Genomic DNA, 27,693 nt, shown 5'->3' on the forward strand with positions numbered 1-27,693 from the left:
TTCCAGTCCAGCTCTCTGCTGTGGCCCAGGGGAGGGGGGGTCAGTGGAGGATGGCCCAGGTCCTTGGGCCCTGCACCCACATGGGAGACCAGGAGGAAGCGCCTGGCTCCTGGCTTCAGATTGGTGCAGCGCTGGCCATGGTAGCCATTTGGGGGGTGAACCAACGGAAGGAAGACCTTTCTCTCTGTCTCTCTAACTCTGCCTGTCAAAAAAAAAAAAATTTTTTTAGTTGAGATTTTAAAGGTGATACTCTTGTCTACACAGCACACATTTGAAACGACAACTCAGGATGTGTCAGGAGATTTCAAGGACTTGTTTGGCACTGTATCTTTTTGACCAACTTTAACAGTTCTTTTATTTTACCATGACCTGAATTATTGAAATTCAATTAAAAAAACCAGATTAGTGAACATGAGAATATCTAAAATGTCTGATTTCGTTTTCAAATTTCAAGTTTCTTCTAGCATTTGAAGTAAAATATACAAATATATACTTAAAAATAAATAGATTTTAGAGAATTAAAATTGGAGAATAAAACTCTCAAAGACAAAAAGTTTTAATGATTTTTAAATATGTAGCACAGGAAAAACAAAAAACTGAAAATTATGCTAGACTGTGGTAGATACAAACAGCCTGAGAGAAGTTTTAAATTTTTAAGTATGAATGACATACTTAAACAGGTGAATTTCTATGTCTTCTAGTTGGTTTACTTGTTAAAGATCAGCTGGAAGTGATGGAAAGAATAATAAATATGTTCTGTAGTTTTTACATTGTACTGTAGTTCATGTAATACTATTTCAAGATAATTTCCTTACAAACTTAAGCTATTCTTGATTGTTAGAGACATATACACATTTCCTGTATGAATCACAATGAAATCATTTAAGGATAAGGTAAACAGTGCAAGAATTAAAGAAAATGCTGATAAAGTTAATGTGTTCAAAGATATATTACTTTCTAATTAGACAGCAACATATTTTTCTCTTTAACATCATTCTAAATTGCAAAGATGTGAATTTAGAAAGAAAAACCTTCATCTTTTTGGATTTGAATATCTGAACATGAAAAGATAAAGTTACATAATGCAGATTTTAGCTTGTCATTAAGATTAGATGGAAATAGACTAATATTTGCTTTAAAACCACTAGTTTGTATTTTTATAATCAAGAATTCAGTTATTCTGTTTGTTAAAATGTATCTCTATTCTTTTACATAATAAATACTTAAAAAGTACTATGCAACATGCAAAGAAATATTCAACCATTGTTTTTCCTATAGACATGGTTCACGTCATGACTCTTTCAATTGGCATAATTATTTATATAAATATTTATGTGTAACTATAAAATTATTGAAAATGACTAATTTTATTTGTAGTCTATTTATCTTCTAAAATAAATGCACCAAAATTGGGAGCTTGATATGAACAACAGTTATTAAATATCATACATTAATGAAATATCATATTATTCCATTTACCTGTTCACTATCAAGTTAAATTGTTAAATATATTCTCTCAAACTCTCCTTGCAAAAGAGTTGAGCATAAATACAACACAACTAATATTCATGATATACAATTAATAAGTAAGAAGACGCAGGTAGCCCTGTGTATATAAAATCACATGGAAGGGAAATGACCTAAAAGCTAGTTCTATGATAATTATCTTTCCTTTGGTATTATAGTCCTAAGTCCTAGTTTTATGAAATAAAACTGTAGGAGAGAAAGGCCCAGAACCAACATATTTAGACATAAAAATTTAACAAAGTCTGCTTATTCCGTCTCTAATAGTAACAACACATAACTTTTAAATATCTGCACAAATTTCTTTCAGAAAATCCACTGCTCCATAACTAATCTCAATGTATCTGTAGCTGAGCATTTTAGATGATAATTTAGGGAGGATGGTTCCTGGTTCGCAAATGTATAATAAACATCTTTTGAAGAACAGTTTATAGACTTTCATAATTAATTCTAAAAATTCCATGAAGTGCATTCCTAGTTGATAATGGGTCAAAAATATCACAACAAATAGAAAAAAGTAATACATTACATTGCCTTTACAAAGCTTCTGTCATTCAAGGAAAATAGTCAGATATATCATATTGTTATATATTTCAAAAATGACAAGCCAGTCATGAAACTGGTTATTGGATAGAATACAGTTTTTGTAAGAGAATTAAAATGAGGGCAGACACATTTCATTCGAAGGTCATGCTAATATTTTTTCTTCTTCTTACACTTCCGGAACTTCTGGCTGTATTCATTTCCTCTATTGTTTTCTGAGCTGCTGTCACTGTCACTGGGTGGTTTTTGCCTCTTTCGTTTACTCAGCTGATAGAGGTCAGAGTCACTTGGTTGCTGGTGAGTCCATTCGTAAGAGCTGGGGCCAGCCTCCAGGTCTGGAACATGATTGAGTGAGGAAGACACGGGCGCGCTGCTTGGAAGTGGAGCTGTCATCTCATAGTAAGGAAGCTGTGGCACTGGATTATGTGTGAACCATTGCTGTGAAAAAAAGACACCCATCTACTGAAACAAATCCAAAAAGTTGAGACAAAGTTAACAGCTCATGTGGTTTATACAAATAGCCATGAGTAAACCACCAGACAATACAGCTATTTTCGTGAAGACAGACACTGACTTATCATGGTAGGGATGTAGGAGTTTCCTTAAATGGTTAACATAAAAATGTTTGTACCTTAATCCAGTATCCATTAGCCCTGTCCAACAGAAATAATGCAAAATATATATGTGGTTTGAAAACTTCTAATAGCATATTAGATAATATGTATGTAACCAATTATATGATTATAGATAATATGTATGTAATAATTAATATGTATGTAACATATAATATTTAACCCATATGAAATTATAAGATGTTTTACCTTTATTTTCACACAAAGCCTTCAACTGTGGTATGTATTTAATACTACAGCACAACTCAGTTTGGATGCTAAAACTTGATTAGACTTTAATTATATAAAATTTAAAGTTGAAAAGTATATTAATATACTCAAGTAATTTCGTATTTACTTAAAAATTTTCCAGTAACTGAACCACGTATAAATTTTTAAATTTTAATTTAAATTAATTAAAATTAAATAAGAATTTAAAACTCAGCCCCAAAGGTACATAAATGGTCCCATTTTAGTACAACACAGGTACTGATTATTAAATAAAGAGAGATGCTTTTTTTTTTTTTAACAAAACAAGTCCTTAACTCAAATTTCTAACTATTCAAAGCAGTTCAAAGGACCTGGAACCAACCCAAATGCCCATCAACAGTAGACTGGATAAAGAAATTATGGGACATGTACTCTATAGAATACTATACAGCAGTCAAAAACAACAAAACCCGGTCATTTGCAACAAGATGGAGGAATCTGAAAAGCGTCATCCTGACTGAATTAAGCCAGTCCCAAAGGGACAAATATCATATGTTCTCCCTGATTGGTGACAACTAACTGAGCACCAAAGGGGAAACCTGTTGAAGTGAAATGGACACTATGAGAAACAGTGACTTGATCAGCTCTTGTCTTGACTGTTGATGTACAATGTAATACTTTATCCATTTTAGTATTTTCTCTTTGTTTTGTTCTAGTACTATTGGTTGAACTCTATAATTAACACACAATTATTCTTAGGTGTTTAAATTTTAACTGAAAAGTGATCCTTGTTAAATATAAGAGTGGGAATAAGAGAGGGAGGAGATGTACAATTTGGGACATGCTCAATCGGACTTGCCCCAAATGGTGGAGTTAGACTCATGCCAGGAGATCCCAATACAATCCCGTCAAGGTGACATGTACCAATGTCATCTCAATAGTCCAAGTGATCAATTTCAGTTCACAACTGATCACACTGATAGGTCTAAGAGTCAAAGGGATCACAAAAAAAAAAAGACTAGTGTCTGCTAATACTAACTGAGAGAATCAAAAAGGGAGAGAACGATCCATCGTGGGAAGCAGGATACACAGTAGACTCATAGAATGGCAGATGTCCTAAACAGCACTCTGGCCTCAGAATCAGCCCTTAAGACATTCGGATCTGCTGAAGAGCCCATGAGAGTATTTTAGGCATGGAAAGCCAAGACACTCTGGAAAAAAAAAAAAAAAACAAACCCTAAATGGAAGATCTCTGCGAGTGAGATCTCAGTGGAAAGAACGGGCCATCAAAGAAGGAGGTACCTTTCTCTGAAGGGAGGAGAGAACTTCCACTTTGACTATGACCCTGTCGGAATAAGATCGAAGTCGGCGAACTCAAAAGGCTTCCATAGCCTTGGCAACTCATGACCAGAACCTAGGGTGATTACTGAGGCCATAAACAAGAGTGCCAATTTGTTAAGTCAACAACAGGAGTCACTGTGTACTTACTTCTCATGTGGGATCTGTCCTTAATGTGTTGTCCAATGTGAAGTAATGCTATAACTAGTACTGAAACAGTATTTTACACTTTGTGTTTCTGTGTGGGTGCAAACTGATGAAATCTTTACTTAATATATACTGAATTGATCTTCTGTATATAAAGAGAATTGAAAATGAATCTTGATGTGAATGGAATGGGAGAGGGAGCGGCAGATGGGAGGGATGTGAGTGGGAGGGAAATTATGGGATTTAAAAAAACCTAAGGCTCTTATCTATAAAATAAGGAATTCAAAGGAAAAAAAGAAGTTCTTGTTTAACAACAAAAACCACCACTAAGACATCCAGGGGCAGGTGCTATGGTGCAACAGGTTAAGCTACTGTTTGGAATGCCCATAGTCCTTACTGGGGTACTGGTTTGAGTTCCAGTACTCTGCACTTCCTATCCAACTTCCTATTTAACATTCCTTGGAGGCAGCTGATGACAGCCCCACTACCCAGTGTGTGCATTGCATGCAGGAGATCTGGATGGAGTTCCTGGCTGCTGACTTCTACCTGGCCTGGCCCAGACTGTTGTGGGCATTTGGGGAGTGAACCTGCAGATGGAAGATTCTCTCTCTCTCTCTCTCTCTCTCTCACCCTCTGCCTATCAAGAAAGCAAATAAGTCTTTAAAAAGAAATTCTAAACCAGGGGTAGGCATTTGGCACAGGACTTAAGTTGCTGCTTGGGATTCCCATATCCTGTATCACAGTGCTTGGGATTGTGACTCGCTTTGATTTCTAATGCAGTTCCCTAGTACTGTGCCTGGAAGGCAATAGATGATGGCTTGGGTTCCTGGCACCAATGTGGGAGCCTGGGGTAGATTTCCCGGCTCCTGCTTTGACCTGTCCAAGCTCTGGCTGTTGAGGGTATTTGGGGAGTGAACCACTGGATGGAAGATCTCGATTTCTCCCCCTCCACTACCTCTGCTTTCCAAATAAATAAATAAAAAAATAAAACTTTAGGGCCAGCGCCGCAGCTCAATAGGCTAATCCTCCACCTAGTGGCACCGGCACACCAGGTTCTAGTCCCAGTCAGGGCGCTGGATTCTGTCCCGGTTGCCCCTCTTCCAGGCCAGCTCTCTGCTGTGGCCAGGGAGTGCAGTGGAGGATGGTCCAAGTACTTGGGCCCTGCACCCCATGGGAGACCAGGAGAAGCACCAGGCTCCTGCCTTCGGATCAGCGCAGTGCGCCGGCCGCGGCGGCCATTGGAGGGTGAACCAACGGCAAAGGAAGACCTTTCTCTCTGTCTCTCTCTCTCTGTCCACCTTGCCTGTCAAAAAAATAAAATAAAATAAAACTTTAAACATAAATAAACTTGTCTTTAAAATTTTTTTCTAGACCAGAACCAAACTTTGAGATTCTCTAGAAGTAATGTAGTTTATCAATTGAGAACTGTCACAGTTTTGTCTTTAAAAAGAGAAATTTTTTAAACAACCTATGTCCAATAGCAATCTATCTGTTATTGATGATAACATATAAAAATATGTCACTAAGTGAAATTATTCAATTCTAAAACCATCGTTTAATGCAGTCATTTAAATGAGAACTCTACTCAGGATGAACTTGAACCACAGTGTTTAATCACTACCATCTGGCCCTTTCGGCTGCTGCACTGGCTGGCTGGTAAGGTATTGTGTGGGGGATTTAAGTGATTATGTTAGCGCAGTGCATTACCAGGGCCCAGTCTCGGGGCATCGTTTGCCTTCAACCTAGATTAAGATTTGAGCATCAAATGTTACAGAGGGTGTTCATGTTCTTCATAGTTTGCATCATATTACAAACTGAGCCAAACACATTTCAAACTCACCATCTTCTGAAAGTAAAAGGATTCTTGAGGCACAGCAGCATTATTAATTGGAAAAAATTGCATGGGAAAGGATGATCTGCCCATCATTTCTTCATTCCTTTGGGGAAGTAAAAGAAGAAGCAACACTATGTTAAAAATCTTATGTACCAATGTCATTTTTTCTCTTAAGAAAGATAGATTTTGATAATTATAAAGAGCCTCTTTGATAGCATTTACTTGAGATTAATTAAATACCTTAAATGCAACACACAAATAGTCAATTACATGGGTAAGATGGTGATATAACCCAAATTACACACTTATTAGAAAATAAAATCTCATATATTAACAGCCACATTTGACAGGAAAATGTTGGATAACATTACATTTATATAAAACAATGAATACTTATATATTAAGAGAGGAAAGCAAATCATTAATGATCACGGAGGGTACCTTTGATTTTCTCCAGACATAGAGTACAAAAAAGGTGAAGTTTTCATCAATCTATATTTAAATATATTTTTATGTTTAATGATAAACATTATGCTCTTTCCCAAATAGACTGCTGATGTTAACAAGTGCATCTACTTGCTGACGTCTTCCACATATCAAGATCAAAAATTGCTAATTAAAAACTGAGTTGTTCCAAAGTTTCATTTATAAGGGTAATATTTGTTTCTGTGGAAATGGTCAGTAAATTTCAATGTTACCAATACTGGCTAGATTTTATTGCTACTCTTCAATATTCTATTTGCTCCATAGTTTGTCATTTGTTTAATGTTAGGGCTACCAATCCTTAGGATAGGAAATGGACTGTGGGCAAGGTTAAAATCTGCACAGGCAGGTAGAAGCAAACATAATAGAAAGAGAATAAGCAAAAGGAGTCAGATGAACAGTCATATCTCACCTCATTTCTAAGTAGTGAGACTATTACCATAGAAGCCATGGGAAACATGCATTACATTAAAGAAGGATATGTACAACTTTAATGTGCCGATTAAAAATAAATACGTAGTTATGAAAGAAAAGAATTCGACAAGTGTCTGTTGTTAAAGAGCAATACATTGAACAAGCATTGAGGCCACCACACTGCTGGTCAGAGGTTCCTATAACCTTCAAAGAGCAATTTCCATGTAACAATAGGGTTGAGAAGTGAGTGGGAAGAAAAGATATGATGGGTGAAGATTTTTCAGTGTGAGGAAGCAGAAAAATATCACATTCTTATTTGGAGATATGGTTCAGAGAGATCGGAACGTGTATTGGGGAAGTACTGGCAAAAAAAAATGAAATTCTGAACGATGTTACAGAGTGGGGAAGATGCGACTTGGAAGCACAGGTGGTGAAACTAGCACCATTATGTTAACAGCGGGAGAGTCTCTAAAGCGGTCATCTTATGTGAATCTTGGGGCATACACGGCTGTCTGCCTGGGGGAGACACATACAATCAGGAACTCTCATGGACTGAAGTGTTACCCCCAAAGTTAGCTGTTCAAATCCTAACCCCCAGTTTCTGAGAAAGTGACATTATTTGGAAATATGGCCACTACGGATGTCATTAAATAATACAAGGTCATATGGGAGCACAATGACCCTTAATCCAATATGGCTGGTGTCCTGAAAAGAGGAAATTTGGAGAGCAATGCACCCTGTCAGAACACCAAATGAAGAGAAAGGCAGAAATTGCAGTAATGCTGCTACTAGCCAAGTAATACAAGATTGCCATTGAACCACCAAACTAGAGAAGAGGCATGGAGTAGATTCTCCCACACAGCTGTCTGAAAGAACCAATCCTTCTGACACTTTCATCTTGGACATTTAGCCTCCAGGATTGTGAATCAATAAATTTCTCTTCCTTATGCCTTGTGTTTCTGGTATAGGTTAAGTTTCCCTTTGGAACCAAAAGTGTTTCAGATTTCAGATGTTTTCAGATTTTGATATTTACATAAATTTTACCAGGTGGACATTCCTAATCCTAAAATCTAAAATATGGAATGCTACAAAATCTAAAACTTTTTAAGCATCAAAATTTGATTTTGGAACATTTCAGATTTCCAATTTTTGGATTAAGGATGCTCAGCCTCTATTTTACTACACCAGAGAAAACTAACATAGAAACGATATTCATTGAAAAGTAGAAGGTAGGAGAGGCAAAAAGAAGCCCAAAACCTCAATTCCAAGGAAGACTAAAGACTAAGATATTATAAGGACACCGTTTTTCTCTGTGTGTCATTTGTAGGACTTGATAACCTATTCTCATACTTCCTCTATAGTTTAATAAATATCTGCAGAATAAAGTACTGTGAATGAAATGCAGTATCAAGCAACATACATATAACTCAGTACTACCTGAAATCTGCGTTGATTTAGAAACAGTGTATTAAACAACAGTAGAGAATATGAGGATTTTACTGCCATCTTGTAGTGCCCATCTAGACTTTTTTCCTTTGCTTAAATCCTACTAACATCTTGTTCCTAACACCTGAGAAAAAAGAGGTATATTTTCCACTCAAAAAACAGTGGAAGGTCTGATATTAAACATGGCTCAACCTGTAAGTCTACACTGCTTTGCTGAGCAGAGTGGTAAATCTCCCCTTTTCTCCAAGCATCCTGCTGAATCCTTACTATGTGGCCAGCATTTTAAGCGTTCTGCCTTTATTATAAAATTTGACTTTCATTGTAAATTTTTCAGGTATTATCTTCCTTTGAGAGACGGGGGCATAGAGAAGACAAAGAACTTGAGCAGAATCACACTGTTAATGAGACGGCGGGGGTAGAATTTAAATTCAGGCAATTTCATTTCAGCATCTACGTTCTTCACTTCTTCTGAGTTCACTGATACAGAAATGCTGACGAGCATGAAGATGTGAGCCCACTGCATTCCGTCTGGGGGTAGGACGCTTCTCCAGACGCTAAGCCACTCTCCCATGCTTCAGAATGCTAATATAATGAACAGAGTTGGGAGGTGCTGCTATTATTAGCTACCCTGATAATATTCAGTTCTGCGGTAGAAGACAAGAAAACAAACAGGATGGATGAAACACCTAAGAAATACTTAGTGTAGAATATAAGTATGCTAGTAGTTTCTGTGATAGTGATAAAACTGTGGTAGGGGTAAGAAAAAGCAAGTAACCTGTAAGACATGGGCAGAATTCATAATATGTGTTAAATATAAATAGTAAATAAGTTACTTTCCCATAAAATAAGCAGATTCCTCTATCTTTATCTCCTAAGATAGATTGAATAGAAAATATGATGGAAATAAATAGGACTGTTACTTTCAGGTGCAATGGGGAAATACCAAGATCTGATAATCGTAAGATAAGAGTCGACAGACAATGTAGTTAAGCAAACAGGAATATACTTATGGATAGAATGAATACCAAGATCTGATTATGGCAGCTCTGGGCTAAAAGCTATGCCCCTCTTCTTTTCTTCACTCTGCCAGCTAAATTTGGATAAAACTAGCAGCCATCTAGCAGGCAACCCAGCAAGCTACTTCTGTGGCCAGGTATGACTGCCCTTACGACTTACTGAGAGAACAAGTGAGTCATCTTAGTTCTAGGAACATCCCACCTGACTGGATACCCTGTCTTGAATTCAACTCCTCTCCTCATAACCATGCTGTCAACGCGGAAGGCTGATGCAGCAGAGAAACAGAGTATGTGATTATTAGTGTGACCAGAGTTCAGCTAGCTGTTCCCTCTGCTCACCTGTACCCTACTGAAAGTGTGCTAACCTCTCTCTTTCCTCTTGCTTTCCATTGTGTCATTTAAATGGGCTTAATAAAGTGTGATTTGAACATGTTAATTTAATTGGAAAGCCTTTCTGTTCAGTGACCTCTCGAGAGTTTGCCATATAGTGCATTTGGAAGCTACTGTTGCATAGAGAAATCAGGCTACACAGATTTCTAGAATATTATGGAAAATTAACAGAGAAGTTCTAAAAATAGTAAAATAAATAGTTAAACAGCTTAATCTCAGAAGTCTTAGTTTCAAGGCTAGCATATTATCATCCATGTGACCTTGAGGACTGGTTAACATTTGCATCTGCATGCACTCAAATAGAAAATATGAGTAACAGTATCTCTATAATCCATCACAGTAAGACCTTGTATACTTAAATGATTTAGTAACTATAAAAAGCAAATCAAAAACTATAAAGAACCTGATGAATGCAAATCTCTCCCACCTACTGCTGAAAATATTAAGGGTGAAATTTAATGAAAGTATTTTCTGTCACTTTTCATGAGGTCAGGAGAAAATGAATTCCTTAATTTTTTCCTATGTCTAAATAGTAAAGTTTTATAATACCTCAGAATATATATATATATATATTTACTTGTTTTACCTTTATGAAAATGTATTTTTTAATTACCTGTAGCTATGTGAATTTATCTTAACACAGTTCTCAAAACTTTGGTTAGCTGGTTCAGAAGAGCGTGAACTTCCTTTAAAAGAAATAAAAGAATAGTTTATGGTGAATTTTTTGGAGTTCTAATATTAAACTATAGACTAACTGAAATCGTTTAGCACTGAGTATTGATTTAAAAATCCCATGCTGATGTTAGATGTATTCACATCATTTTTCAAGTAATATTTACAGATTACATATATTACTATAAATGAATTAATTATAATCAAGCTTTGTCCAAAGCCATGGTCAGATACAGGAGTCCATAAGAATTATGTTAACTTGGGTATATATGAGTATAAGGTATGTGGAGTAATTTTGTTCCACACATTGAACAAAAATGGCAACAATCTATATTACTTTCCTCCAGCATAGAAGATCTGAGTTTTTTAAACTGCACACACAAAAGACAATTCTATTTTATAAAGGACACATCAGAATGTAACATGTCCTGGCTGACTTCTACCAGCCTGCCTGAGATAACTGGACAGTACCAGACAGCATGAAATAATCAGATATTTTTAAAAATGCAAAGAGAAGCACTTTTCTTTTGTGGAGGGCATTGTGTTTATTATGCTTTTTTTTCTATTTTATTTTTTTAAAAAACTTTTATTTAATGAATATAAATTTCCAAAGTACAGCTTATGGATTACAATGCCCCCCCCCATAATGTCCCTCCCACCTGCAACCCTCCCCTTTCCCACTCCTTCTCCCCTTCCATTATATGTTTGCTTTTAGCAAATGACAAACCAGCAATACAATCAGTAAGCTTGAACCATTTAGGGGAGGCAATAGAAGTATCACAATGATTACCACATATACTCTATCAGTTTCCTGAAATGTGAAAGCATGAGAATAATAGTACAACATTCTCTGGGCTTCTACTCATAGATGACCAGTTCCTGCTGTGTGTGCATGAGAAGGAGTTTGAGACCATTCATGTCAGGACATTTTCTTTTACCACTGGTAAGGTTTATGCTACTGCTGGTAGGGTTATGCTGCTGCCACTTTGCCCTTAAGGGTTCCGGTCCAGAGCAACAGGCATAGGACAGTTTCTCCAGAAGAAGGAATTATGCATCCACTGTATCTTCCAAGTAGTAGATTTCTAATGTCATGTAGTATCTGTGACACAAATATCAGCAAGTAGCCTCTCTCTATAAAAGCTAGAGTTCTATATCCCAGATCACTTATATTTGCTAAATTACAAGAGCCAAGAGCAACCATCAAAGCTACTTGCTGGCTGATTCTAAGAGAGAACATTTCACATTTTAATCAAGAAGAAATTCTATAGAGTTAGCAATGCAATTGGCAATGTTAATTATATAACCTTATGAAACAGACATGTATTCTGAGAAAACTTAACAGTGATCACACAGAGACTGTTTTTTGTTGTTGTTTGTTTTCTAGGTTTTATTCTATGTGGATAGCAAAATGCCTTGACTTCTGAGAACAGCAACAGTCACAATACACACTTGAAGATTCATCAGTGATAGGACCTACCAAATCGATATTGCACATTAATTGGTCTTCCATATAAACGAATTCCATTCAGCAAAGCTATGGCATAAGACACTGATTCTGGGTGTTTAAAGCAGACAAATCCAAAAGACTTCGGCTTTCCTTCTCTGTCTTTGCATATAGTCACTTTGGTTAGTGGCCCAGCCTATAAGAAACTTAAAAATTATTTTCTCATAAATCCAAAGATTTTTTTTACAATCAGATAAATCAAGTACATTTAACTTTAGACTAAAATAATCTTGTCAGTAATGCATCTTCCTAATAATAATTATCATACTTTCTCATAGTTTCACTCATTTTCTGGTTCATCGAAGAAACATTCACGGCAGTAAGAACATATTCTAGCTGATAGTTTCAAATCTTAAAAGGAAAAGAGAGGTAGGCTGCCCTATTGTCAGATTTAACAAATTAATTTAGAGAGCACTTAAATCTAAGATTAAAATACTATTCCGTCTCCATACACATTAAGAGTGTTGAATGCTGGGGCAGATGTGGCGCAGTGGGTTAAAGCCTCTTCGGCCTGCAGTGCTAGCACAGGTTTGAGTCCCGGCTGCTCTATTTCTGATCCAGCTCCCTGCTATTGCACCTGGGAGAGCAGTGGAGGATGGCCCAAGCCCTTGGCCCCTGCACCCACATGGGAGACCCAGAAGAAGCTCCTGGCTCCTGGCTTCGGATTGGCTCAGCTTCGGACTTTGCAGTCATTTGGGGAGTGAACCAGTGGATGGAAGATCTCTCTCTCCCTCTGTGTTTCTCTTTCTGTAACTCTGTCTTCAAATAAATAAAATAAATCTTTTAAAAAAGTGTTTAATGCAAATATAAATTGTAATGATGAATTCAATGTTAGTTGTTCTCAAAAAAAAAAAAAAAAGAAGAAAAACTGGCAACATTATATTATTATTATTATTGCCAAGAAGACAAAAACAATTCTTTATAAGAGAAACTAAATTTATCATGAATTTTGACCTAGTAATCCTACTGGGTAAATATTCCCAAAGCAAAAATGTTTTCATATGTTTAAGAGTTTAAGTAGTTGTATGGATTATAACAGTGAAAAATTATACTCTAAGTTCAGTAACTGGTGATATTTCTTGGTGTATAATTAAAATCAAGTAAAATATCATACATTATAAATATTCAGGTTATATTCACAGAAATACCTAGAAAAAGTAATAGAGAGTAAAAAAGCAGGGTCAAATATCATAGAGAAGTGTTCATTACAACTGAGAAAAAATTACAGCAGCTCCACAATCAACAAAGGAAGCACTCACAAAGATCTAACCACAGCAGATTCAATGGTGAATGGCCCATATTCTTATGGTTATTTTTCACTGTATAGCTGGATAGATATATTAAAAATTGCATTTATTCTAAAGAAAAAGAATCATCATCCTTAAAAGTGCTGCTGTGTCTTAGGATTCAGTTTTTTCTCATTTCATTCTCTGTGTCACCTATGGAATAACTCATCCAACCTTCTGGCTTCAACAAATCTATTTTTCCACTCATGTCTCTTTCATGGGGAAAGCCTCCTAGAGAAATGTATGTGATAGTACTTTAAACTCAACATGTTCAAAATGGAATTGTCTGTCCCTTCTAAACGTGTACTCTAGACTTTCTTAGTTAAAAGTTCAGCATCAATAAATCTTAGTTTCTCACTTCAAAAGATAATCAGAAATTTGAAAGAAGCTAGTAGAAGTATACAAGAAAATAAAACAACTTTAAAAACTAATTTATTTCTTTTACTGTATTTGAAAAGGGGGGCAGGTGAGAGAGGGAGGGGGGGAAGGAGGGAGGAAGAGAGAGAGAGATATCTTTTATCTCCTGGTTTACTCCCTAAATACCTACAACAGCTGAGGGTGGGTCAAACTGAATTCCAGGAGCCTGGAATTCAACATGGGCATCCCAAGTGGGTGTTAGGGATTCAAGTACCTGAGCCATTCACTGCTACCTCCCAGGCTCTGCATAATCAGGAAGTTGGAATTGGAAGTAGAGCTGAGACACAAACTGTACTACTAACATTAGATATACTGATTTACAAAGGTAGAAACTAGGCATAAATGATTTTAATTTGGATATAAATCAATTTAGATGTTCCAAAACATTCTGAAAGGTAAAATTCAATGGGATTTGGCCAGCTTAGTGGGTAAAGCCACTGTCTGCAGCACCAGCAACCCATATGGGTACCAGTCCCAGTTCCAGCTGTTCTACTTCTGATCCAGCTCCATGCTAATGCACCGGGGAAGCAGCAGAGAACGGCTCAAGTCCTTGGGTCCCTGCACCCACATGGGAGACCTGGAAGAAGTTCCTGACTCCTGGCTCCTGGCTTCAGATGGGCCCAGCTTTAGCTGTTGCAGCCATTTGGGGAGTCAAACAGGGGATGGAAGATATCTCTCTCTCTCGCTCTCTAACTCTACCTTTCAAATAAATAAATAAATCTTTAAAAAAAAATTCAACGGGACCAGTGTAATGCTGCTGTAGATTAGGCTGTGGCCTGCAACACTAGAATCCCATATGCGTGCTGGTTCAAGTCTTGCTTGTTCCCCTCTGATCCAACTCCCTGCTAATACACCTGGGAAAGAAGTGGAAGATAGCCCAAGTGTTTGGGCCCCTGCCCATATGGGAGATCCATATGCAGTTCTGGGTGCCTGGTGTTGCAGCCCTTTTGGGAGTGAACCAGCAGATGAAAGAGGATCTCTTTTCTTATCTTCCTTTCTCTCTCTACAACTCTGCCTTTGAAATAAATAAATCTTAAATAAAAGATAAAATTCAACATGAGTGTTTGATATAGTGGTTAAGATGTCATTTGAGATGTGTGAGCATCTCATATTACAGTGTTTGGGTTTGAGTCCAGGCTATGCTCCCAATTCTAGCTTCCTGCTAACGTGCACCCTGGGAGGCACTAGGTGATGGTTCAAGTCCTGGGTCCCTGCCACCCACTTAGGAGACATGGATTGTGTTCCTAGCTCCTGTCTTCTGCAGACCCAAGCCCTGGTTGTTGAGGGCATTTGGGGAGTGAACCAGCTCATGAAAGATCTCTATTTGTTTGTCTTTCTCTGCCTTTCAAATAAATAATAAATTCGAAAACAGTTATATTTTGCCAGTTTTAAGCCTTTCTATGAGATACCTCACCTGAGCAAATACCTCCAGTACCTAGGCAAAAATAAACACATTAACATGATTTTTCCTGATGTATTACATATAATTTCCTTATCTATTATGTGATTAACATTTTGATTAGGTGGAAACTATGAAAAAGGGCCAGCACTGTGACCTAGTGGGTAAAGTCACTATCTGCAGTGCGGCATCCATAAGGGTGCCAGTTTGAGTCCTAGCTGCTCCATTTCCAATCCAGCTCTCTGCTAATGTGCCTGAGAAAGCAGTAGAAACTAACCCAACTTCCTGGGCCCCTGTACCCATGTGGGAGATCCTGAAGAAGCTGCTGGCTCCTGGCTTCAGCTCCAGCCGTTGTGGCCATTTGAGGAGTGAACCAGCAGGTAGAAGTTCTCTCTCTGTCTCTCCCTGCCCCCCATCTCTCTCTGTAACTCTGACCTTCAAACAAATAAATCTTTTACAAAAAATAAATTATGAAAAATGAGAATATATATAGACTATGGATCTACAAAACTGGATTCAAAACTGGATTCAGTCATCACTGACTAGAAATAATGTGTGGGTATAAAGTGTCCCACTTATCAGCTCCCCCCGTCTGCTTTTTCTGGAGCTGATAAGTGATAAGTGCTTTTTCTGGAGACAATATGAAGAGCCATTTTTCTTTCTTTTCTTAGAGTGATAAGTTTCAAATGATATTTGATGGGAAAGAAAAGGATTAGTCTTTTAAAGAGGCAAAGTTATCCAGATGTCCATTAACTGAAGACAGGATAAAGAAATTATGGTATATATACCCAATAGAATGCTACTTGGTTGAGGAAGGAAGGAAGGGAGGGAGGGAGGGAGGGAGGGATCCTGTCGTTTTCAGCAAAATGGATGCAACTAGAACCATTATACTTAGTGAAATAAGCCAGTCTCAAAAAGACAGATACCACATGTTTTCCCTGATCTGTGTTAAATAGAGTACCCAAAATGTAATGTATTGGAGTAAAATTGACATTTTGGGATTTGATGATTGCTTACAGCCCTTGTCTCTACTGTTTAAGTGCAGTGTTTTTTCTTCATACTACTTGTTGAACTCTTTGTTCAGTGTAGGGTTAATCTTATGAGTATTATGAATAAATGGAAAATAGATCTTTGTAAAAATTAAGAGTGGGGATAGGAAAGGGAGGAGTAGGAAGGGTGGGAGTATGCGTGAGAGGGAAGGTAGGCCGGGAAGTGTCACTATGTTCCTAAATCTGTATATATGAAACTTGTGTACATTAAATAAAATCTAAAAAAATTTAAAATTAAAATTAAAAAAGCGGTTAAGTTAAAATGATGACCTATTAGAAAGATACACATAAAAAGTCTTAAAATCAACAGTACTTTTTCAATAATAGAAAGTTTTATGTCCAGGAGGGAAAATTATATTCCCAGAGAGAATTCTATCAAATTGTCTATATCTAATTCTTGGGTTGGGTAGGTTCAGTTAAATTAGAAGACAAAGATCCTTTCCAAACCAATAAGGCTATAGCTTTGTAGTGTGCTTTGAAATCAGGTATTGTGATACCTTGGTTTTTCTTGCTCAGGATCACTTTGGCTATTAGGAGTCTACAAAGCTCTAGCAATTAAAATAGTTTGGTACTGGCATAAAACCCAATACATAGGGGCCGGCGCTGTGGCTCACTTGGTTAATCCTCTGCCTGCGGTGCCAGCATCCCATATGGGCACTGGGTTCTAGTCCCGGTTGCTCCTCTTCCAGTCCAGCTCTTTGGTGTGGCCCAGGAGGGCAGTAGAGGATGGCCCAAGTGCTTGGGCCCTGGTCCAGCATGGGAGACCAGGAAGAAGCACCTGGCTCCTGGCTTTGGATCAGCACCGGCCTTAGCGACCCTTTGGGGAGTGAACCAATGGAAGGAAGACCTTCCTCTCTCTTTCTCCTCACTGTCTATAACTCTACCTATCAAATTAAAAAAAAATACATAAATCAATGGGACAGGATAGAAAGGCCAGAAATTTATCCATGTACATACAGCCAACTGGTTTTGCCAAAGATGCTCAGATCATACAGAAGTGTAAGGATTCTCTTCAACAAATGGTGCTGGTGAAACTGGATGTATGTATGTAGGAGAATGAAATTAGATCCATACCTTTCACCATATATAAAAATTAAGTCAAAATGGATCAAAGACCTAAATTTAAGACCTGAGACTATGAAATTAGGGGAAGAAAATATAGCGGAAACACTCCAAGACATTGGTGTAAGGGTCATGACCCCCAAACAAAGACACCAAAAGCAAAATTAAATAAACTGGATTACATTTAACTCAGAAACTTTTGCATGTAAAGGAAATGATCAACAGAGTGAAGAGACACCCAACAGAATGGGAAAAATACTTCCAAATCATTTATCTGACCAAGAAAATAACATCCCAAATATACCAGCAACTTAAAAAAAACTCAGCAATAAAAAGTCAATCCAGTTTAGAAATGGGCAAAGGGCATCAACAGACAGTTCTCAAAAGAAGAAATGCAAATGGCAACAAATATATTTTTAAAAATTGCTCAACATGACTAGCCATCAGAGAAATGCAAGTCAAACCTACAATGAGGTATCACCTCACACCTGTCAGAATGGCAAAAATGCAAAACACAGAGAATAACAAATGTTGGCAAAGATGTCGACAAAGAGAAACCCTTATACACTGTTGGTGGGAATGTAAATTAGTGCAAACACTGTGGAAAAGAGTATGATTTTTTTAAAAACTAGAAAAAGACTTGCTATTGGATCCAGCATTCTCACTACTGGGTATTCACCCAAAAGACTTGAACACAATGTATCAAAGAGATCTGTGTACCACCATGCTCATAGCAGCACTGTTCACAATAGCCAAAATTGGGAATCAACCAAGGTGTCCAACATCAAATGAACGGGTAAAGACAATGTGATATATTCAAACTGGATTCAGAAACACAAATACCCCATGTTCTCCCTTACATGTAGGAGCTAAAATTATAAAGAAAGAAAGAAATGTCTGTGTGTATCAGCACTGCTGCAAACACAGTTTTGTAAAATGCTGCTTTAGCTCTTTGTCAAACCAGTGGTTAAGAATATTCTACTAGTATAGTTTAAGTGATATGTGATTACTTTAAATTTACCTTATATGCGTGAAATGGCCATGTCTCTGATAATTGTTTATAGCTGTTGTCTATATTCCTACTAATGTCTTTTGCTTTTTATTTGTTGAACTTCTTATTCAGTGAAGTATTAAGCCTTTTTACTGTAATGCAAATTTAAAATATGCTATCTCAAAAACTAAAAACAGAAAGGGAGAAGAAACGAGGGTGGGAGGGAGAAAATGGATGGGAGAGAGAGGGAGGGAAGGGAAAACTATTATGTTCTTAGAATTTTATCTACAAATCACATTGAATTTGTTAAAAACTAATTAAAAGGTAAAAAAAAATAAAGAACCCCTTTCACCTCTGATACTCATACTCAATCTACAAGTTTAGCTTTGCAATTGTCTCTCTTGGGATTTTACCTTATTTTGATGGGGGAAGTTAATCTTGATTTCTCTTGATGTTTGTGTTATTACCAATTGTACAAATTGAGTGCTGTTAATTTGAAAACCCAAATTTGGAATTCCAGAGCATTTCCAATTTTTCAGATTTTGAATTAGTGATACTCAATCTGTAAAGTATTTGCAAATATTAAAATAAAATCCAGAATCATAAACACATCAGGTCCCAAGTATTTCAGATAAGGGAAACTCAACCAGCATCAGTAGCACCAGCAGTAGTAGTAGCAGCAGAGACCAGCAGTAAGGGCAGGCTCAGCTTTCTCACCCATTTTCCTTAGACCAGCTGATTATTCTATTTTCCTTAGACCAGCTCAGGTGTTCACTCAATCTCATCATGCTGTCCACAGTTTTCCTCTCACCTGACATTTGAAAAAAGCGGCCAAAGTCACATTGCTGACTTCGGAGCTCACAGTCCAAATCACTTCTCTACAGTACGTACCCCATGCTTTTGTACATTCCTCTAAGTCACGGTAATTAACTTTGGTTCCCTTTTTAGGAAGATCAAGGAGTGCGTGTTACATTTGTATGGCCAGAACTGGATTTGGTATCTGCTCTGCAGTGGGATCATAAACCCTTTAGCTGAATGGCGGAATAAGGACCCCTCTAGAGGAAGTGAGACCTAGGTGACTACAACAGGTGAGTGTTTACAAACCACGGGAGGCTTCAGCCTGGAGGTAGGAGGTCTCTAGAAAAGTTTCCCAAGATTCTTTTGTACGAAATAAAGCGCCTCGGCCACGGAAGCAACTGGTCACAGCCATGCCAAATTGGCAGTTCCACCACCTCAAACCTCGTTTATCATGCTAGAATAAACATACTCCCAGCATCAAAGGGCCTGGGCAATGACTAATGCATAAAGGAACATTTAAAAAGCTACGCCTCCCATGTCGCGGCGGTAAGGGGCACGGGTGCTTATGGACCTGAGGGAAGACGGAGGCAGGGCTGCTTTCTGTCGGGCCCCAGGGTCCCCCACCGCCCAGCAGCCCCCTGGGGGAGATCTCAGCGCTGGGGGGTCGGAGGACCCCAGCTAGTGGCCCGCCACCGGCGTTCCACAGCGGGGATGCGGATAAAGATGGGGCTGGGGCTCACACTAAGCCACTCCGCACCCCAGCCTCTCCCCTGAGAGACAAGTCCATCAACACCCAATTAAACGGAAACCAAGCACAGGAGGGGGCGGCCAGGGGCCGGGCTCCCGGGGGGAGGGGGGGCAGGTGAGCTCCACCCCTTCTGCGCCCCTTCCCCGCGGACGGTACCTGAAGGAACAGCTCGTAAAGAATCTCCTCCCGCACGCGGGCCTCTAAATTGCCCACAAACACCGTCCTGTCGGCCTCCTCCTGAGCAGGGAACATCCCTTCGGTGCGGGCCCCAGGATGGAGGAGGCGCCGGGGCGGAGGGGGCGGGACCGGCGCCGGGCGCGCGCGTGCGCAGGGGCGGGGCGAGGCTGCCGGGCACGCCCCCAGCGCCCCGCGGGAACCGCCCGCCGTCCAGGCTGAGGAGGTGAGAGGTGGGTCAGTGTACCTGGGTGGACCCTCTGCTTATGGCTGACCCTTTATTGTCTCTGGCACTTCGTTAGTTGATTTTTAATGTATTTGACCAATGTTTTAAAGAAAATGACCGCAGAGAAAATTTAAGATACCGCTGGTAGTAACCTCACCAGAGAAGCTCCTGGGCTAGTGAGCGAAGGTTAGGTTTGTCTCCAAAGGGTAAAGGAGTAAATCACTTATATTGTATAATTAAACTATTCGTAATCAGGCTTTGTAAGAATGAATACCTGCAGGGGCCGGCGTAGTGGGCTAAGCGCCCACCAGAGGTGCTGACATCCCATTAAAGGCTCCGGTTCCTGTCCCGGCTGCTCCTCTTCTAGTCCAACTCTCTGCTATGGCTGGGAAAGTAGTAGAAGATGGTCCAGGTGCTTGAGCCCTTGCGCCCACGTGGGACACCCCGGGCCTGGCTCCTGGCTTCATGATCAGCCCAGCTCCCGCCATTGCCACCATCTGGGGAGTGAACCAGCAGATAGAAGACCTTTCTCTCTGTCTCTCCTCTCTGTAACTCTACCTCTCAAATAAATAAAATCTGAGGAAAACAAAACAAAATAAAACAAAACACCTGAATGGGATACAGCAGATCACGTTGAGTGAAATAAGCCAAACAAGAAAAGAAATGTCAGTGTCTATCATCCGTATTGCTGCAAATATAGTTTTGTAAAACGTTTATACCTTTGTCAAACCAATGGTTAAGAATGTAATACCACCACAGTTTTAATGACCTGTGATTACTTTAAAATTTACTGTATATGGGTGAAATGGCCATTGTCTGTATTCCCACCGAACTAGGGTCTTTTTGCTTTGTACTGAGTAAATTTCTTACTCAGTGAAGTATTAAGACTTTTTACTGTAATCTAATTTTAAAATATGCTATATCAAAAACTAAAAAGAGAGAAGGAAAGAGTGGGAGGGAGAGACGGTGAGGAAGGGAATATTATTATGCTCTTAGAATTGTATCTACAAATCACATTCACTCTGTTAAAAACTTTAAAAATTTAAATGTAAAAAGTATGAAACATAAATTTTAAAAAAGAAACCCTTACGCAGGAAGCGTTACCCAGGTAAGTCTTTGAAAATGGCAAGAGATTTTAGGTGGACTCCAGAATTCATTTGAACTTGACCAGACAGGCTACCGCAAGCAACACTAGAATAGTAGAGCAAATTTTGTGACTGAAGCAAGAATTCTTGAGGATGACAGTGAGATTATAACAGTATCCTGCAGTGGGATCAGAGCTAAGCTTTGTATGTTATATACCAGTTTATTCTTGGGGGCCAGCATTATGGTGTAGTGAGTAAGGTCACAGCCTGCGATGTAGGCATCCCATACAGGCGCAGGTTCCAATCCCCGCTGCTGCACTTCTGATCCAGCTCCCTGCTAATGCTAACAAGAGAAGGTGACTCAAATGTTTAGGCCTCTGCATCTGCATGGGAGTCCCAGATGAAGCTTCTGGCTTCAGTCTGGCCCAGCCTGGCCACTGTGGTCATCACTTGGGGAGTGAACTAGCAAATGGACTATTTCTCTCTCTCTCCTTTCTCTCTCTCCTTCACTCTCTGAAATTCTGCCTTTCAAATAAACTAAATAAATCTTTTTTGAATAAAAGGTTGATTCTTAGTTGGGGAGGATTTTTTTAAATCTTAAAAACAATAAAGATAATTAAAAGGAAGAGCAAAGAAATCTCAGTACTTAGGTGCATCATTAACTGTTAACTTAGCTTCCTTTCTGAAGATAACGTATGACCATGTAGAACCCTGGACTAGTCCTGGGAGTATCATACAAGTATTAAGGACACAATTTGGTCTTTAGTTTGGTGTACTGGTGAGAATTAATTTCTACTGGGTTGATGGACCAGAAAAATAATCTGCCCTAATGAAAAGGAATGTGTCTTGGGAAATCCTAATTTCTGTTGAACTCTGACATTACTTATTTTTATGACATTGAGTAATTTCTCTTTGGAATTCTGATTCTGTTTCTTCAGAAATTGATATTGCTAAAGATAATTACTTTACTCAGCAGGTATTTTCTGATTACTTCCTCTGTGTCAGCCACTGTCATTAATCCTAGTGAAAGAAAAGGAAGTTTAGAAACCCACATAGTGAAAGAGGCAGAACTTCTATGCTTACAAGTGGCATGTTTGTCAATAACTTCAGTGGTTACTTTCAGTTGATCTATCGGGAGTCTGTAAGTCCTTACTCCTCCCCACGATGTTTTTTCTTTTTTTGCTGTCTTTCCTCTCTCATCGGTATAATTGCAGTAGAGTAGAAAGAGGTTAAGGAAACAAGCACATTATACATGAATAACAAATATATGTTGATGCAATGAATGGATACTTGCTAGTCTCGGCTATGTGTAGATCTTTTGATATATCTGGGTTCGTTTACCTCATCAGTCTTACCTGAACTAATACGTTTTTCCCTTAATAACTTTTCAGATGCTGCTTATCTGGGAGCTGCACCTTCAGGTTTCATAGTAAAATATCCAGTTCATATGTAAGATTGCATACGATAGACCTTTATATTTGTAAATAATTAATGAGCATATCTGTGTTATATTTGTTTAAAATTTCATCATCCTGTTTCTATAAATGTGCATGATTCTGATGCCCTTTTGACTGTACATAAGTTTATGATCCTTGTAATTCTAGAGTACTAATTCAATGTAATGAGTTCTAAAACTCATGCAGTGAGCTGTTTGCTCAGAATTTGACCTTAATATATCATTTTCTAATTTTTCACATACTGTGTCTCCTAACTTATATTGAATGTATCTAGGGTAATAAACCCAGAAGTAGCTAAAAATAATTTAAACATTTATTAGACCATTAGTCACATGTAAGATTTTATGTGTTAAATGCATGGAACACTATAATACATTTGTTTTTCCTCATTCATATCAGAATGTCTTATAAGCTGTATGAACACATCAATACTGAAAATGTGTTTATATAACACCTGTGTACACACATATTAACACACATATGCACACACATACACACACATGAGAGCTCCTTTTTTCTCTCACCTCTATTCAGCAGATGTGTCCTCCCCTTTGTAACTCACCCAGACAGCATCGTATACCCCAAGGATTCTCTCTGCAGTCTAGATCAGCTAGTTTCCCCACCTGTGTGGTTCTCTAGTCCCCTAGGAATATTTCTTTCAAGTCCTCCTGACTGTGAGCTGCTACTGGATAAATATATTTTGGGACCTAGGACAATCTTTGACTTATCTGTATTTCTATAATATTGAATGCAATAGTTGTTGGGATAATACAACTTGAGTAAATGAACATTGCTACTTGGTATATTCATCTAAGTCTATGTCTGGGAAGTTTTGTGGCTTCATAAAAAGTTGCATAAATGAATGAATTAATGGAGAAACTTGGACATTTGCTGTTAAGAGTCTCTACTGGATGCTTTTAAGCAATTATGACATAATTTTATCTCTATTTTGATCCTAATCAAATGTTTCAAAGTAATCATAGCTTTTTGGTGTTGTTTTAGATGTGTTTAATGCTTATTATATAGAAATATCTTTAGAATGTAAAGAAACAAGCAAGAAAGTAAAAATTACAAATGAATCTGCCATACAGTGATAAACATTTTGAAGTAAAATCTTCCAAAAACAAAGTATGCATATAACATATTTCAGGAAAAAATCATACCGTATATAATATTGTTTTTTAGCTTGCCTTTTCCATACTAAATCTGTGATGGAGGCTTTGTTTACAATGAATGTCTAGCCACATCATTAAGTTTAATCTACAGTATGTACATAATTAGCCTAATCATCCACTGTTAGACATTCCTATAGTTTCCATTTTCTGCCTGATATAAGAATGCTTAGAAGAACATTGTTGCTGAGACATCTTTATGCACATGCAAAGCATTGCCATACATAAGGATTTTGCATGTGTAGCAAAGTACCTTGGAAGTTTCTGTAGAAAAGTACTCTGGATTTCTGTAGGAAAGCTTGAATGAGTAATTGCCGAGTCAAAGGATAAGATTATTAAACATTTTTGATATATTGCTACATTACAGTTTGTGTCAAAATAGGTTTTGATAAAAAAGATCATTCCATCTCAATAAATATGTTAGCTATGATTATTACCTCTATGTATATAGAAGCATGCCTGGTGCGTGGAGCTCAATGAATTTTATATCATCATAATCACCGTTATCATTATTATCAACCTCATTATTACCTTTATGTTAATTACATTGTTTGCATGTCTGTAAGTTTCTTAAAAATATTTTTAAAATTTATTTATTCATTTGTTTGAAAGGCAGAGTGACAGAGACAAAGTAGAGGGGTGTGTGTGTGTGTGTGTGTGTGTGTGTGTGTTTGTATGTGTGTGTATTTGAGAGAGAGAGAAAGAAAGGGACAGAGGGAGAGACAAACAGGGAGATTTTACATCTGCTGATTTACTCTTTAAATGTTGGAAACAGCTGAAACTGGGCTGGGCCAAATCCAGGCGCTGGGAACTCAACACAAGGCTCCCAAGTGGGTTGCAGGGACTTAATTACTTGAGCCTTCACCTGCTGTGTATCAGCGTGTGCACTAACAGGAAGCTGGGGCTGGGAGCACAGCCAGGACTTGCACCTAGGCACTGTCATATAGGATGCAGTTTTTCCAAGCAGCACTTTACTCACTGAACCCAGTGCCCAACCTATCAATCATTTTTGTGTCCAAGAAGGACTAAATAAATACATAAATAAACAATACTTCCTAAATTATTGGCATTTTTATAATATTTAGTCATTTCTTGATATACTATTTAATACGGTAGTCACTAATAACCCCAAATTTCTCATATTGACAGTAAAATATATAATATTAAACAAATATAATTTACTATTTTGAAACTATGCTATGTTTTATACTTTCTGAAATGTGAAGTTCATATTTTTTGGTATGAGCTCATTAAAATCATTAAGATGAAAATAATATAGAAGAGGCATAGTGTCACATCAAAAAGAGAAGAGAAATTATGTTAAATAGCAAAGATTTATGTTTTCATTAAGCATAAACTTAGGAACAATTTTTTTGTATTTTTTTTAAAAATTATTTTATTTATTCGAAATGCAGAACTACAGAGAGGGATAAATAGAGACCTTCATCCCCTGATTCATTCTGCCAGAGGCTCCAAGGCCAGAGCTAGGCCAGGCCAAAGCCAGGAGACTGGAGCTTCATCCAGGTTTCCCTCTTGGGTGCCGGGGCCTAAGGACTCAGGCCATACTCCACCTTCCCAGTCACATTAGAAGGGAGCTGGTTGGGAAGTGGAGCAGCCAGGACTTGAACTGGTCCCATTTGGGATGCCTGCACTACAGGTGGCAGCTTTACCTGTTACGCCACAGCTCTGGCCCCAAATTTTCATAATTTTTAGTCAATATCTCATTTTATTTTATTTATATATTTATTTATTTATTGACAGGAAGAGTGGACAGTGAGAGAGACAGAGAGAAAGGTCTTTCTTTTGCCCTTGGTTCACCCTCCAATGGCCACTGTGGCCAGCGCACCACACTAATCCGAAGGCAGGAGCCAGGTGTTTCTCCTGGTCTCCCATGGGGTGCAGGGCCCAAGCACTTGGGACATCCTCCTCTGCACTCCCTGGCCACAGCAGAGAGCTGGCCTGGAAGAGGGGCAACCGGGACAGAATCCAGCGCCCCGACCAGGACTAGAATATCTCATTTTAATGTGGACTTCTGAAATACCCATAAGACCTCAGATTAGTTTCAGCTGATTTATAATAGAAATGAGACACTTCTGTTCTTTTTTTTTTTTTTAAGATTATTTATTTATTTATTTGAGAGGTAGAGTTACAGACAGTGAGAGGGAGAGACAGAGAAAAAGGTCTTCCTTCTGTTGGTTCACTCCCAGAATGGCTGCAGCGGCCGGAGCTATGCCAGTCTGAAGCCAGGAGCCAGGAGCTTCTTCCTGGTCTCCCATGTGGGTGAAGGGGCCCAAGGACTTGGGCCATCTTCTACTGCTTTCCCAGGCCATAGCAGAGAGCTTGATTGAAAGAGGAACAGCCGGTACTAGAACCAGCGCTTATATGGGATGCCAGCACTGCAGGTGGAAGATTAATCTACTGCACCACGGCACCGGCCCCAATACTTCTGTTCTAATAGTATTTTTGTAGTGTTACCAAAACTTGAATCTTCTAAGAGCAAATGTAATTGCTGAACTTGTAATCCATGTACTTAGAATTATTCTCAATTTTTTTTCTTATTGAAGCGAGTTGCTTGCAGGAAAATAAAATAAAAATTAAGTAAGCATATCAATAGGAAACCTATAATAATTTAAAAATTATTGACATTAAAATTATTTTTATAATTTAAGCCTGAAGAGACAGCCTAGACTCTTGCATTTTAATATAGCCCTCTGCATTTTGGATGGAAAAACACATAGCCATGAAAACCCTCAATTTTACCCTGAACATCTGGATGGGATATGGATTTCATTATTGATTTTATGGTATATAAAGACAACTTAGTTTGTAATCAAAATGAACATAAACAACCACCTTTTTGACTCTTCCCATTTCTGGCATTTTCTAACAACGTATTTGCTCCAGGCCTTCAACAAACATATTTATTCTTCCAAACCACATCTGAAATTCTGAGGTTAAAAGGAATAAAGAAAGATATAATTAGCTTTTGCATTCCCTTAAATTCAACTTGTGCAGCTGCAGGTTTGTTTGTGACTTATTCCAGAGTCTTTGACTTAAAAATCCTTCTCACAACCACAAGCCAAATGTTGAAACCACCTCACCTTTCTCGACAAAGGAGGAGGAGCAAAAGTCAGTCCACTTTTACACTGAAACCTGCCAGACTCCGACAAGCCTACCACAGAGAAAGCTTCCTGAGCCACAGAATTGCTTTCAGTGAATCTGAGTGCCTTGTTCACTTTTATCCGATTCCAAATGAGAGTGTACATTTTTCTCTGTTTGATGTGCTGGGTAAGATCTGGTAAGAGACTCACTAATGATTTATTTTTACCAGTTGTGTATAAAATAATTAGTATGGTCTGAATTCTACATAAAGAATGTTGTAACGTATGAAACATTCCTGTGAAGAAAGTTTGTGTAGGAGTGTGTGTGTGTGTGTGTGTGTGTGTGTTTGGGCAATTGAGATCTGTATTTTTTTTTTTTAACTTTCCAGATCATTAGTGAATAGAAAACCTTTTAAAAGATGATATAAATAGAGAGTAAATAGAAACATTCAAAGGAAATAATAAATTAGTAAAAAGATCATTCAGTATTTGAAAATCATGACTTAAAAATGTCTTATTTCAATTTCATTTGTTTAAATAGCCCTGTTATTGAAGAAAATTCTTATATGGGTAAATGCTCTATTGCAAAGTCAAGA

At 38.1% G+C, this 27,693-nt stretch overlaps 2 protein-coding genes across 9 annotated transcripts in view; one reads left to right on the forward strand and one right to left on the reverse strand.

Moving 5' to 3' along the window:
• Positions 1–524: 524 nt before the first annotated feature.
• Positions 525–20,184, reverse strand: RBM11 (RNA binding motif protein 11). The gene is made up of 5 exons (XM_002716763.5): positions 20,039–20,184; positions 12,106–12,268; positions 10,570–10,642; positions 6,214–6,310; positions 525–2,505 (listed from the first exon to the last, which is right to left on the reverse strand). The coding sequence occupies exons 1-5, from the start codon at positions 20,132–20,134 to the stop codon at positions 2,218–2,220; spliced, it is 717 nt and encodes a 238-aa protein (XP_002716809.1). The 5' UTR covers positions 20,135–20,184; the 3' UTR covers positions 525–2,217.
• Positions 20,185–20,219: 35 nt separating this feature from the next.
• The window catches only part of LIPI (lipase I), a 62,630-nt gene continuing 55,156 nt past the window's right edge, over positions 20,220–27,693 (forward strand). For 6 of the 8 annotated variants that reach the window (XR_011388340.1, XM_070073161.1, XM_051859445.2 and 3 more), the window contains exons 1-2: positions 20,220–20,282; positions 22,759–22,816. The gene's annotated coding sequence lies outside the window, so the exon portion shown is untranslated. Of the gene's footprint in view, positions 20,290–22,758; positions 22,817–27,693 lie in introns of all 8 variants that reach the window. The other 2 variants (XM_051859443.2, XM_051859446.2) reach the window with 2 other exon arrangements.

The sequence above is a fragment of the Oryctolagus cuniculus genome, chromosome 4 (genome assembly GCF_964237555.1).
Source record: "Oryctolagus cuniculus chromosome 4, mOryCun1.1, whole genome shotgun sequence".
Classification (NCBI taxonomy): Eukaryota; Metazoa; Chordata; class Mammalia; order Lagomorpha; family Leporidae; genus Oryctolagus; species Oryctolagus cuniculus.

What these genes read in the sequence shown, in the direction of transcription:
- RBM11 (XM_002716763.5), bottom strand. Translation starts at nt 20,134, where the DNA reads ATGTTCCCTGCTCAGGAGGAGGCCGACAGGACGGTGTTTGTGGGCAAT. An exon ending in TAATGTGCAATATCGATTTG is followed by an intron (nt 10,643 to 12,105) that starts GTAGGTCCTATC and finishes TTTCTTTTAAAG; the next exon opens with GAAGTTCACGCTCTTCTGAA. An exon ending in ATAAATTCACATAGCTACAG is followed by an intron (nt 6,311 to 10,569) that starts GTAATTAAAAAA and finishes ACTTCCCCAAAG; the next exon opens with GAATGAAGAAATGATGGGCA.